Raw genomic sequence first — 12,727 nt, 5'->3', positions numbered from 1 at the left:
TAACAACAATTAATGCTTGAAAAACCCTAGTTAGTCATCTTTGAGTCAACATAACCCAATTTCACCCAAAACACCCAAATTCACTAACAAATGGGTCTTAGTGTTCATTACCTACACAAACCCTAACTCTTAAACAATTAAAACAAGGAAATTAAGTTTAGGGCTTACCACAACTATCAAAACATAGTAAATGAGGAGATGAACAACTTTAGTGCTTGCACTTTGACCCGATTCGAGTTTCTTCTTCCTTAATTTGAGCTCTCTCACTCTAGAATCTAACTCTCTCTCTAGAATTGATTGGAAGATGATAAGGTGGGTGAATATGGAGTAAATGACACTCCAAAAAACTGATCCAAGCCTTAAAGTCGGACCTTAAGTGGTTTTACCAAAATGCCCTTAAAATATCTAATTTAAAAAGAAAAAGGAATCTGTCAGCCCGTAATGACGTGGCGCACCATAAGGCCGCGCGGCGCGCCAAATGCCCAGTTCAGCTTCTTTTGCCTTTTAATTATATACAACGTAAACCCCACAACTTGAATCACTTATTCACACATATGTACTATGAAATATTTGGGTCTTACAACTCTCCCCTACTTAATTCGGAGCGCGTCCTCGCGATCCACGCCGCATGACAAGAGGGAAGATAAACCAACACGAATTCTTCGGGTTCCCAAGTAAACTCGGAACCTTTACTCCGACGCCATTGAACCTTAAAAGTCCTCACTTCTTTATTTCTAAACCTCTTGACCTTCTCATCGAGTATGGCAATCGGCTCCTCAATATATTCTAACTTGTCGTTTAGCTCAATTTCGTCTAATGGTACCCAAGATGAATCATCCGCAAGACACTTACGGAGATGGGAAACATGAAACGTGTTATGGATCCCCGCAAGCTCTTCGGGTAATTTCAATCGATATGCAACTTCACCAACACGAGCTAAAACCTTGAATGGCCCAATAAACCGAGGAGCTAACTTTCCCCGTTTTCGAAATCGAATAATACCCTTCCATGGCGAAACCTTAAGCATTACCATGTCGCCTTCTTGAAATTCGATCGTTCGTCTACGTTTATCGGCATACGACTTTTATCTATCTTGAGCCTTCTTCAAATGATCCCGAATAATATCAATCTTGCTATTCATCTCTAAGACTAAATCGGTACTCCCGATTTCCTTTTGTCCCACTTCACCCCAACAAATCGGGGTTCGACACCTACGCCCATAAAGCATCTCGTAAGGTGGCATCCCAATACTAGTATGATAAATATTATTGTACGAGAATTCCACCAAAGGTAAGTGCTCATCCCAACTACCACCGAAATCAATAATGCACGCCCGTAACATATCTTCCAAAGTTTGATTTGTAGGTTCGGTTTGACCGTCCGTTTGAGGATGATACGCCGTGCTTAATTTTAATTGTGTACCCATATCTTCGTGAAACTTTTCCCAAAACCGAGATGTGAAACGAGTATCTCTATCCGAAACAATAGATATAGGAACCCCGTGTCGTGAGATGACTTCCTTGATAAACAACTTGGCCAAAGTCTCCGACGATATCGCTTCCTTAATGGGAAGAAACAAAGCACTTTTCGTCAATCTGTCAACTATCACCCAAATCGAATCAAATTGGGTTCTCGCCGTTTTAGGTAACTTTGTGATGAAATCCATGGTAATGTGCTCCCATTTCCATTTCGGGATTTCTAACGGTTTCAACTTACCATACGGCTTTTGGTGTTCGGCTTTAACTTGCAAACACGTGACGCATTGCTCAACATACTTTACAACATCACGTTTCATGCCCGACCACCAATAATCTTTCCTTAAATTAAGATACATCTTCGTTGCGCCCAGATGAATGGAATAATTTGACTTATGTGCTTCATCAAGTAGCACTTGTCGATAATCACCCATCTTAGGCACCCACACTCTTCCTTGAAAAGACAACAAATCACGCGAACCCATAGTAATGAATTTCGATTGCCCCACAATTCGTTCCGCATGCTTGTTGTGAACGTATGCCTCTATTTGAATCACACCAAGTTTTTCAAGAAAATCGTTAGTAATAATCATACGTAACAATCCCAATCGTAACGCCGGGTGATGACTCTTTCGACTTAACGCATCCGCGACCACATTTGCCTTGCCCGGATGATAGAGTATTTCACAATCATAATCTTTCACCACATCCATCCACATACGTTGACGATAATTCAAGTCTCGTTGATTAAAGAGATGTTTCAAACTCTTATGATCCGAATAAATCGTACTCTTGACACCATACAAGTAATGGCGCCAAATTTTCAACGCATGCACAACCGCCGCCAACTCAAGATCATGAGTCGGATATCTCGTCTCGTGTTCCTTTAATTGTCGAGAGGCATAAGCGATGACTTTACCTCTTTGCATTAGAACACACCCGAGTACAATTAACGAGGCATCACAATAAACCGTCATGTCTTCCACCCCTTCTGGCAAAACTAACACCGGAGCTTGACATAACTTCTCCTTTAACAATTGAAAAGCAATTTCTTGCTCGTTCTCCCAAACAAACCTCGCGTTCTTCCTCGTCAATTTCGTCAATGAAGAAGCGATCTTAGAAAATTCTTGGATAAATCGACGATAATAACCGGCCAATCCGAGAAAACTCCGGATTTCCGTAGGCGTAGTCGGTTGTCTCCAACTCTTCACCGTCTCTATCTTCCCCGGATCTACTTGAATGCCGTCTTTGTTCACAATGTGACCAAGGAATTGAACCTCCCTTAGCCAAAATTCACATTTGGAGAACTTAGCATACAACTTCTCCTTTCGTAATGTCTTCAATACTTCACGCAAATGACGTTCATGCTCGTTCATACTTTTCGAGTAGACTAGTATGTCGTCAATGAACACAATCACCGACTTGTCCAACATGGGTTGACACACCCGGTTCATAAGATCCATGAATGTCGCCGGTGCATTCGTAAGACCAAAAGGCATAACTAAAAACTCAAAATGCCCATAACGCGTTCGAAAAGCCGTTTTCTCGATTTCTTCCTCACGGACCCGCATTTGGTGATAGCCGGACCGTAGGTCGATCTTAGAGAAATACGTCGCACCTTGAAGTTGGTCAAACAAATCGTCAATCCGAGGCAATGGATAACGATTCTTGATCGTCACTTTATTCAACTCCCGGTAATCGATGCACATCCGCATACTACCATCCTTCTTTTTCACGAATAAAACCGGAGCGCCCCATGGCGAAGCACTCGGTCGAATAAAACCCTTTTCAAGTAACTCTTGTGTTTGATTCAACAACTCTTGCATTTCCGTTGGTGCTAAACGATAAGGAGTTTTAGCAATGGGAGTAGCTCCCGGAACCAACTCAACGCGAAATTCAACTTGTCTTTCCGCCGGAACACCCGGTAACTCGTCCGAAAAAACGTCTTCGAATTCACTAACCACCGGAATTTCACGAATGGGTGGTGGCTCATCATGAGTATCAACAACATGGGCAAGAAAAGCCATGCCACCACTAACAAGAAAACGACGTGCCCGTGCAAAAGAACATATCGGCACAAGTCTTCTTCGTTTATCACCGTGAATAATTAACTCTCCCCCACTTGGGGTCTTCACACGAATAAATTTTTCATGGCATGCAATATCGGCTCTATTACGATCGAGCCAATCCATACCCACAACAATATCAAAGTCGCCCAAGGTCATCGGAATGAGATCTATCTTAAGGTTTTCGACACCAAACACAACATCACAATTTTTACACACATCGACCACTAGCACCGTCTTGCCGTCCGCTATTTCGACTTCTACCGGACGACTTAACTTAGCTAACGGTCTATTAAGTTTAGGCACAAATTTAGGAGACACAAACGACAAATTTGCACCACTATCGAAAAGAATCCTTGCCGGATTAGAATTAACCATGAAAGTACCTGAGACAACTTCGTTCGATTGTTTGGCTTCATCATTGGTCATCAAATAGTTGCGACCCCTAGCTGTACCCGCCGCCTTCTCTAATCGCTTCACATTATCGTTTCGCAAATCGGGACACCCCGGCTTCTTATGCCCTTCTTTACCGCAATTAAAACAAGTGACCTTGTTTCCGAAAGATGGTTTAGGACATTCACGAGCCATATGACCCGGTTGCCCACAATTGTAGCACGCATAAGAAAAATCCCCGGAAGCGCCCTTCTTCACGCTATTAACACTCTCGGAACCCTTCTTGTTCTTGTTCTTCTTGTTTTAAAAGTTAGAATGACTAGAACCTTCAAACTTTCTTTTGAAAAACGTGAAATCGCTTTTTCTTGGAACATCCGGCTCAAAACCCCGGGCCAATTCAAATAACTCATCAAAAGACTTAGCCATACCCCGACTAATCTTGCCCTTGAACTCATCATTCAAAGTACGGTAGAAATCTTTCATTAGCTTGTGATCGTCACCCACATATTCCGGACAAAAACGAGTTTTTGCCAAAAAGGTAGACTTGAGTGTGACCAAGTCCATTGAACCTTGTTGCAAATGGTGCAACTCGTCCCGGATTCTATCAAGATCGGAAGAAGTTCGGTATTCTTTGAAGAATTCCTTCTTGAACTCCTCTCATGTCAAGTTCATGCATTGCTCTTCACCATATAAGTTGATTTTGTCGTCCCACCACAACTTGGCTTTTTCCCTCAACATACTAGAACCATACCTCGCCTTCCTTTCGGGAGGACACTCCGCGGTACGGAAAGCCCCCTCGATATCAGAAATCCAACACGTGCTTTTCAACGGATCTCGCACCCCATTAAACATCGGAGGTTGAGTATCCTTGAAATTCTTGTAGTGGAAGTCCCGCCTTTCACCCCCACCGTTACCTTCACCCCCTTCGCCTCGAGGATAAATGTTTCTAGCCTCTAAAGCCTCCTCTATTGCGGCTTTCATTCGATCATTGATCATTTCGGTCACTTGTCCATCGACCGACTCTTGGAAGACCTTTCGAACGTCGTCAAGAAAATCCCTCTTTAGCCTTTTGAAGATGGCCTCAACCTTGGCCGTGAGTTCAATGTCCTCACTCGTACCTCCGTCATTGGTGTCGTGTCCATTTCTCATCTTCATTCTATAAAACGAAGTAAATTAAGCAACAAAACGAAAGGACTTAACCCATATGTATATACATATACACCACACTACCCCATCTTGCTCAACAATCGTCGTACATCGCTTGTTTGACACGATTTGAACCCGTAACAATGGTAGCTAATCATTGTTACGCGAGCACATCGCATTAACTCACTAGTACAACGTCTATCTCGCTTGATGATTTCAAATACTACACAAAACAAATAGCGCATGATTAGTTCACATAAACCTATGCATTAACCAATCCCGATTCGACCCAAAGTCCTACAAGTCCCGCATAACGCGCACACAAAAAGTCTAAGTCTAGGCACCTATCTCAAGTCACCTAAATCCCTTAGACCATGCTCTGATACCACTTGTAACAACCCAAACCAAACCACGAACAACCCGCGTAAAAATAACAAATAATTTTTGTGTGTGCTGGAACAGCATATGGCGCGGCGCGCCATATGGCCGCGCGGCGCGCCAAACTGGTCTGTCCCAAAAGTCATGAAACGCGAAAAAGATCGGCCACTTCCCGACATAATTAGACAAAACGCTTTTAACAACATATTCAAATATGTAAAACTAACACATTCCATTAATAAAATGAGTTTTACGAAGCGGGGCCCACATCGGCCGTTTTACGAGTTTAATACAAAATATGAGTTTCGACCATCAAAAAGTTTAAGTACCAAACGACGCAATGAGCATGGTGTTTGGGATTAAACTACCAAAGTCATGGTCAAACTCCAAAAGCTAACACATCCAAAAGGCGTCCCCCAACAAGCGGGATCTCTAATCCAACCGTATGCCCTTACCCTTATCCACGCCGGAACCTATAAAATGGTAAACAACGAGAGGGTAAGCTAACGCTTAGTGAATGCAATAATTATACACATACATATATAATATACCTACTTGCAAATCACTTACTCAAACACCGCATACATGCTAGCAACACAATTAGCTTATAATCTCGAATACAAGCTAGAAATCTCCAATACCACAAGCTAGCATAGCAACGCATATAATATAATTCGAATAATATATTATGCTTACACTTACAACGCAAATAACCATGGTTAACCAATCGTACAAGGGAATGGCGCTCGCGAAAACGCCATCGGTGTTCATAACATCCGCTAGGGTACTTAACACCTCGTATCACTAACCCCTAGGGTGGCACCTTAACACCTCGGTACTTCACCCCGAGTGGCATCTTAACACCTCGATGCTTCACTCATTAAGTTATGGAGTGGTGTCTTAACACCTCGACACTACACTCCTAGGTGGCATCTTAACACCTCGATGCTTCACCCCGAGTGGCATCTTAACACCTCGATGCTTCACCGGTCAATTACCTAGAGTGGCACCTTAACACCTCGGTGCTTCACTCGTCACGTGAAACGTGGTGTCTTAACACTTCGACACTTCACATCTCACGCTACTACAAATAAATACATTATATATCTACGCATATAATTATTCCACTCACCTTTCGCCTTCGGTGAATCAATAAACCAAGCTTGAAACTTCAAGGTAACGCACCTATTACAAAGTATATATAATCAATCATTTGTTCAAGTTGGTCAAACTCGCAACACTCACCATTTCTAGGTCATTGACCCATTTGGACACCTAACCCTAATATTGGGTCATCTCGCACCAAAACCCTAATCATTTGCCAAGATAGGTTCAAAACACATTTTAGAACAAGGTTTATGCACTAAACGCAAACATTAACCAACTTAGGTCCATTTTGACCCGTTTGGCCCGTTTAGGGTCAACAAACCCATTTCGGGTCATCCACTAACCCACTTAACATCCATTTACATAAATATTGGTGTTCTAGCAATTTACTAACTAATTAAGGTTTATTAACAACAATTAATGCTTGAAAAACCCTAGTTAGTCATCTTTGAGTCAACATAACCCAATTTCACCCAAAATACCCAAATTCACTAACAAATGGGTCTTAGTGTTCATTACCTACACAAACCCTAACTCTTAAACAATTAAAACAAGGAAATTAGGTTTAGGGCTTACCACAACTATCAAAACGTAGTAAATGAGGAGATGAACAACTTTAGTGCTTGCACTTTGACCCGATTCGAGTTTCTTCTTCCTTAATTTGAGCTCTCTCACTCTAGAATCTAACTCTCACTCTAGAATTGATCGGAAGATGATAAGGTGGGTGAATATGGAGTAAATGACACTCCAAACAACTGATCCAAGCCTTAAAGTCGGACCTTAAGTAATTTTACCAAAATGCCCTTAAAATATCTAATTTAAAAAGAAAAAGGAATCTGTCAGCCCGTAATGGCGCGGCGCGCCATAAGGCCGCGCGACGCGCCAAATGCCCAGTTCAGCTTCTTTTGCCTTTTAATTATATACAACGTAAACCCCACAACTTGAATCACTTATTCACACATATGTACTATGAAATATTTGGGTCTTACATTCTTCTACAACCTTCTGTCTTACATCTTTTGGTTTCCTACTATCCAACTTTAACCTCATATCCTCTTTTTTGAAATTGAGTTTGTACCTTAAGTCACTTTTTGGTGTAGCAGCCACTTCATTAAAACCTCTACCATCAGTGAAGGCATTAGACCAATGTTCGCTTCTTCTTTCATCGCCAGAATGACCATTACGTACCCTACTTGAAACTCCCCATAACTGATTACGAATGACATTAGGACCAGATCTATCATGAGCCCTAAAAACCCTAATCGAAAACCCATCAAACTTGATGGTTTCCAGGGAAGCAAGCAACTTATTTACGTTGGTTACATCACCGAATTTAGCAAAAGCAAACCTTTGTCCACTTTTGAGTCGCTTGCTTACCATATAGATGTCTTTCAAATTGCCATGATTCTTGAAAACACGCCAAAGATTCTCCATGTTCCAACTATCGGGGTAGTTGAAAAACATGAACGAGGTCCATTGGTTGTTGATTAGTCTAGGAAAACCGTTGTCGTTGAATCTCTCATTGTATCGATCTTGCTTGAAATCGAAACCCGCCTTGAAGCTTGCATACCTTACTTTCTCTCTCCTCACTTTCTCTCTCAAAACCCCCCCCCCCCCCCCCCCCCCCCCCCCCCCCCCCCCCCCCCAAAACCCCAATATTATATTTAATTTCAAAGTTGCACTTTTTATTAATTTTGTTTTGATTTCGGTTATAACCAAAACCAAAACCAAATCCAAACCGAATTCTAATTCAATTTTCAGTACTATTTGTAATTTTGCTCTTGAAAATTGAATAAACTGAATAGATAAAACACCACTAGGATAACTCATCCTCAAATGATAAACATTTACAAATTCAAGCAATTAGCATTTACAAACTTCTTTCTACTACCAAGGAATTAAAGAATAGCTAAAAAACTCACAAACCAATTAAAATTTCATATTTGCTTTCGTTTTAAAATCCTACGAGATTGCCGTGTCCACAACAATAAGAATACCGAAAGGCCCACACCAGCACTTGTCCACAAAATTACCAGCCATTTCGGCATTGGAGTTGGATATAAACCTGAAAAACAGAACCATCATTCAAACTTTCGGTATCACACATTGCTTATATTAACAAAGCTGTAACAATAATACAAGTAAAATGAGTAACTTTTAAAGATCAGTAATGGAAACAAAACTTACCATGTCCAAATTTGATACAGATGAGGAGTTCAATGATGCATATGGCAAGCGAAATCCAACAAAAAGCTCCTACCTTTTTAACCGGCTTCCTGAAATAATGTTACCAATAAAACTTACAAGTTACACAAATGTATAATACAACCACTCTGGAGACATTAATCAGAAAAAAACTAATCCAGAAACCTCAAAGACCATTTTAGATGCATATGATCAAAACTCAAAAGGGTCCTTTAATGGGCTAATTTTAAATATCTTAATAAATAATGCATGCTATAAAATCATAAATCCTAAAAACATACGGTGTCCTATAATTACATGCCTAAACACCTAGTGTTTAGAAATATAGAGGATTACCGGTCTTGTAGGTAAGAATTATATTCTCGAATTGTTGGGATTGCAACGAGCCACCAAAGGACCAATCTATAAACAACGAGCGGGTTTCGAGGAGGAATCCAAAGGCAAAACTTAAGGAAAAACGTGTTCATTTCAACCGTTAAGAACACAATGCAAAGGCTAAGAACTTGAATGAACCGCCATGGACCAAGAAGTGGGTGCCATTCATCTTTGTCCCAATGTGCAGGCGTAAATTGGCCCAATGTCCGTTTCACCTGTTATCAACATGGATCACAAATCAAAATATGATACAACGGTTGACTTTTGACTTTAGTTTATTATAATCAGATGCAAGGAAAACAAAACATACTTTGCCTAATATATTCGGTTGACGGCTTATTCCAACCCACTCGTACGTCTTACCATCAAAATAGCGAACAGTTTGCATTCCTGCCCAAATACCTACAATGTAAACAAAGTTACAAATGTTGACCAAGGTCAAACACAAGAACACAGAGATTAAGAGTTAATTTGAGCAAAAGCTAGGATTTTTTTTTATCACATTCACATGTTTCTCAAACACATAACAAATTAGGTTTTGTGGTTACTCACCAAACCAATTGCAGATTAATATGTCAAGAACGATGCTGTCCCACCAACACTCATTGAAATTTGGTAAAATGTGGCGAAAAGTTAGCTGAAAAATGAAACCGATGAATCAAATCATATCAGACTAGTTTAAAGATTTTAGTATATAATAATAGTTCAACAACAACAAAATTTCTTTAAAACGTATGGATAAAGTTTAAATTGTAATTCTCTAACCTCCATGAACTCAAACCCGATTGATAATACCCATAAAAGGGGTTGATTACGAATCATTATTGCTTTGCCCCACCATCCAAAAATATGAGCAGGAACAAATTCATCAAAAAGTGTCTCCTGCAAAACCCGACACAATTTAGTGCTCTTTAAACAGTTCTGTACTAAAAAAACGACACTTTTGACTGGAGGAAATTGTTTTTATAATCGTAGTTGATAAAGGGAATTGCTAGGTACATAAAAATTAAATCTTTTTTAAGAACAAAAAACAAGAAAGAAATGCAGAGATTAAGAAAGAAGAAATCATACATAAACATTTATAAACCTGTTAGTTGGATGATCAGGTACATAAATTCGACAATCGGCACCATATGATTTTTCGGGAAGTTCTGAAAATTATATAAATAAAATCAAGAAAATGTCAAGCCATCAAATAAACAACTTCATATGAAAAAACCTAATTGTGACAAAACGGGCTAGTCAAGTATATTCGGTAACGGGTCAAAAAGGATAATCATTTTGTATGGTCGAGCCTAATTGTGTTGATCGGAAACACCTTTTGTCCGTTACAGAATATAAAAATAATAAAATTGTCACATGTAAATACCGAATTTTGTATACATTCGATTTGTAAATGGATTAATATTAAGAAAGCAGATGTAATTTGTAAATAACGAAAACCATGTTACCAACACCAAGATCGGGGTGTAAATACTTCATAAACTGCCGAGCATTGTCACGTGTCTGCAAGAAAAGTTAACAAAGCAAGTTTCATAAGAACGTATAGGGTGATAAACATGAAAAAAAAACATTATAAACATATGAAAAAACCAACCTGGAAAAGCAAAAAAGTTAGCGCAACGAGGTAAACAACAGCTAACCCATGAACAAGGCGCCAAATTGCTGGATGTGGCCTAATTAGTAATCTGCAAGTTTATAAGATTGAATAAACGACATTTATGAAATTCAAAATGTCAAAATACAACTGCAAGTTTATAAGATTGAATAAACGACATTCGGCTAGAATAAGTTTAAAAAAAAAAAGAAGCTCTCATTAATTATTGAAAGTGAGATAAATAAAGTGATTGAGAGTATAACATAATGGAAACTTACGTAGAAGGAGCTTGCAACAAGCAATAAGTCAGGAAAACTGCAATCATTGCCCATATGCCCCTTGAATAAGAAATAAATAAATGTCATAATGCCAATTTCATGGATGATTAAATTCAAGAAAATAAGAGGTCGATATATAAAGATCGAAACTTCACCTTTTGACTGATGTAATAAGATCAGTCGATGAACTACTTTCAGGATCCAGAGCTCCACTCGCCCAACTTAAAACACATACCAAGACCAAATTTATAAATAAATAACTATTAAATAAATTAATCATGTAAGAAAAAACTAAGTTCCTTTGTAAGATATGAAATAAGTTCATCATTTCGTTGACTTGAAATTGTAATGATCAACCAAATCTACGGCGTCCCGTTTGAAACATCAAAGGATAACAATTAATTTAATAATCAAAACTACCTTGTTTTGAAAAATTACAAGAAACTTACATAAGAAAACATGCACCAATGAATAACAATGAAATGGTTCGAGGCTTATAAGCCCAAGCGGTCCATGGGTCGAATTCATCATCATTAGTTGATGTGCTCACTTCATCACTATATTGAGCAACATGACCTCTTCTCCTTCCTCTCATATAACCATTCGCCTCCATAAACCTTTTTTCTTTAACGAATCTTGATCTCTACAAATCATAACATGAACATAAGCACAAGAAAAAAATATTCCAAAATCATACATCATCACTATATAAATCAGCTAGCAGTGAGAGTTAACTATATTTAATCATACATATTTCAATCAGTTGTCTTTTAACTATATTTAATCATACATATTTCAAACTATTAATGATTCATGTGTTTCAAAGAAATCTTAAAAGAAGTTATCAATTTTATTAATAACAATTCATATACAACCAAAAGGTACTTCATCACAGGGTAAAATTTTGGTTGAAATTATGAAAAAAGATACAATCTTTGTATATCTAACAATTGAATTCAATTAACTATGCAACGATTTTGAACAAACCAAATACCTTTTTCTTTTCTTTCATCAGTTATTGAGAATTTTTCAAATACCCACCAATCATATACCCAATGCATCTCAAATCAATCACTAAAAAGGCAAAATGTGATGCATAATAGACAAACCCCACTAACAAATTCAATCAAACATTGAAAACCCATATCACAAATTAATGAATAGATAATAAAAAAACAGAGTGCATGAAAATGGAAAATAAGGTACACATACTTATTAAAAGCATATAGATACATACAAACAAACATATATGTACACTTCAGAATTAAATTATAAAGAGAGAGAAAAGTGAGTACTTTATTACATAAAGATAAAGATTAAGACCTAACCGCAAATTTGAAGAAACAAAGCCTTGGTTCGATCTCTTGATTATAAAAACCTGAATATTTGAATTGAAATTGTGAAAAGCTGATTAATCGGGGTTTGAATTTCTAAAACCTATTTGGGTTTTTTCTCCCAATCAATTTCGACTTGTAAAAATGGTTTCTTGATTAATTAAGTTTTCATATAGATGGATATAGATACAAGTTGCGTATTTATATATTGGTAGGAGAGAGAGAGAGAAAAACAGTGATTTTGAGAAGAAAAAAGTACAATGGTCCAGAGAGACAAGTGAAAGCAAGACGAATTAAAAGCGCCGTAAACATATATTGGACATGGAGTGATAATGATAATTAAATCATACGGAGTAACAAAGTTTTTATAAAT

General features: G+C 38.4%; 1 protein-coding gene across 2 annotated transcripts; it reads right to left on the bottom strand.

The window, feature by feature from the left end:
- Positions 1 to 8,351: 8,351 nt before the first annotated feature.
- On the bottom strand, positions 8,352 to 12,525 carry LOC139840011 (CDP-diacylglycerol--serine O-phosphatidyltransferase 1-like). Of its 2 annotated transcripts, none has more exons than XM_071830232.1 (13): positions 12,344 to 12,525; positions 11,470 to 11,663; positions 11,176 to 11,241; positions 11,021 to 11,080; positions 10,743 to 10,833; positions 10,597 to 10,651; positions 10,217 to 10,296; positions 9,911 to 10,027; positions 9,698 to 9,782; positions 9,456 to 9,547; positions 9,107 to 9,360; positions 8,753 to 8,841; positions 8,352 to 8,630 (listed from the first exon to the last, which is right to left on the bottom strand). In XM_071830232.1, the coding sequence occupies exons 2-13, from the start codon at positions 11,631 to 11,633 to the stop codon at positions 8,503 to 8,505; spliced, it is 1,281 nt and encodes a 426-aa protein (XP_071686333.1). In that variant the 5' UTR covers positions 11,634 to 11,663; positions 12,344 to 12,525; the 3' UTR covers positions 8,352 to 8,502. The 2 variants fall into 2 exon arrangements, with proteins under 2 accessions (XP_071686333.1, XP_071686332.1); XM_071830231.1 differs by having other exon boundaries at positions 12,349 to 12,525.
- Positions 12,526 to 12,727: the final 202 nt, after the last annotated feature.

The sequence above is a fragment of the Rutidosis leptorrhynchoides genome, chromosome 4, assembly GCF_046630445.1.
Source record: "Rutidosis leptorrhynchoides isolate AG116_Rl617_1_P2 chromosome 4, CSIRO_AGI_Rlap_v1, whole genome shotgun sequence".
In the NCBI taxonomy this organism is placed as follows: domain Eukaryota; kingdom Viridiplantae; phylum Streptophyta; class Magnoliopsida; order Asterales; family Asteraceae; genus Rutidosis; species Rutidosis leptorrhynchoides.
This window is presented reverse-complemented; position numbering and strand designations above follow the sequence as displayed.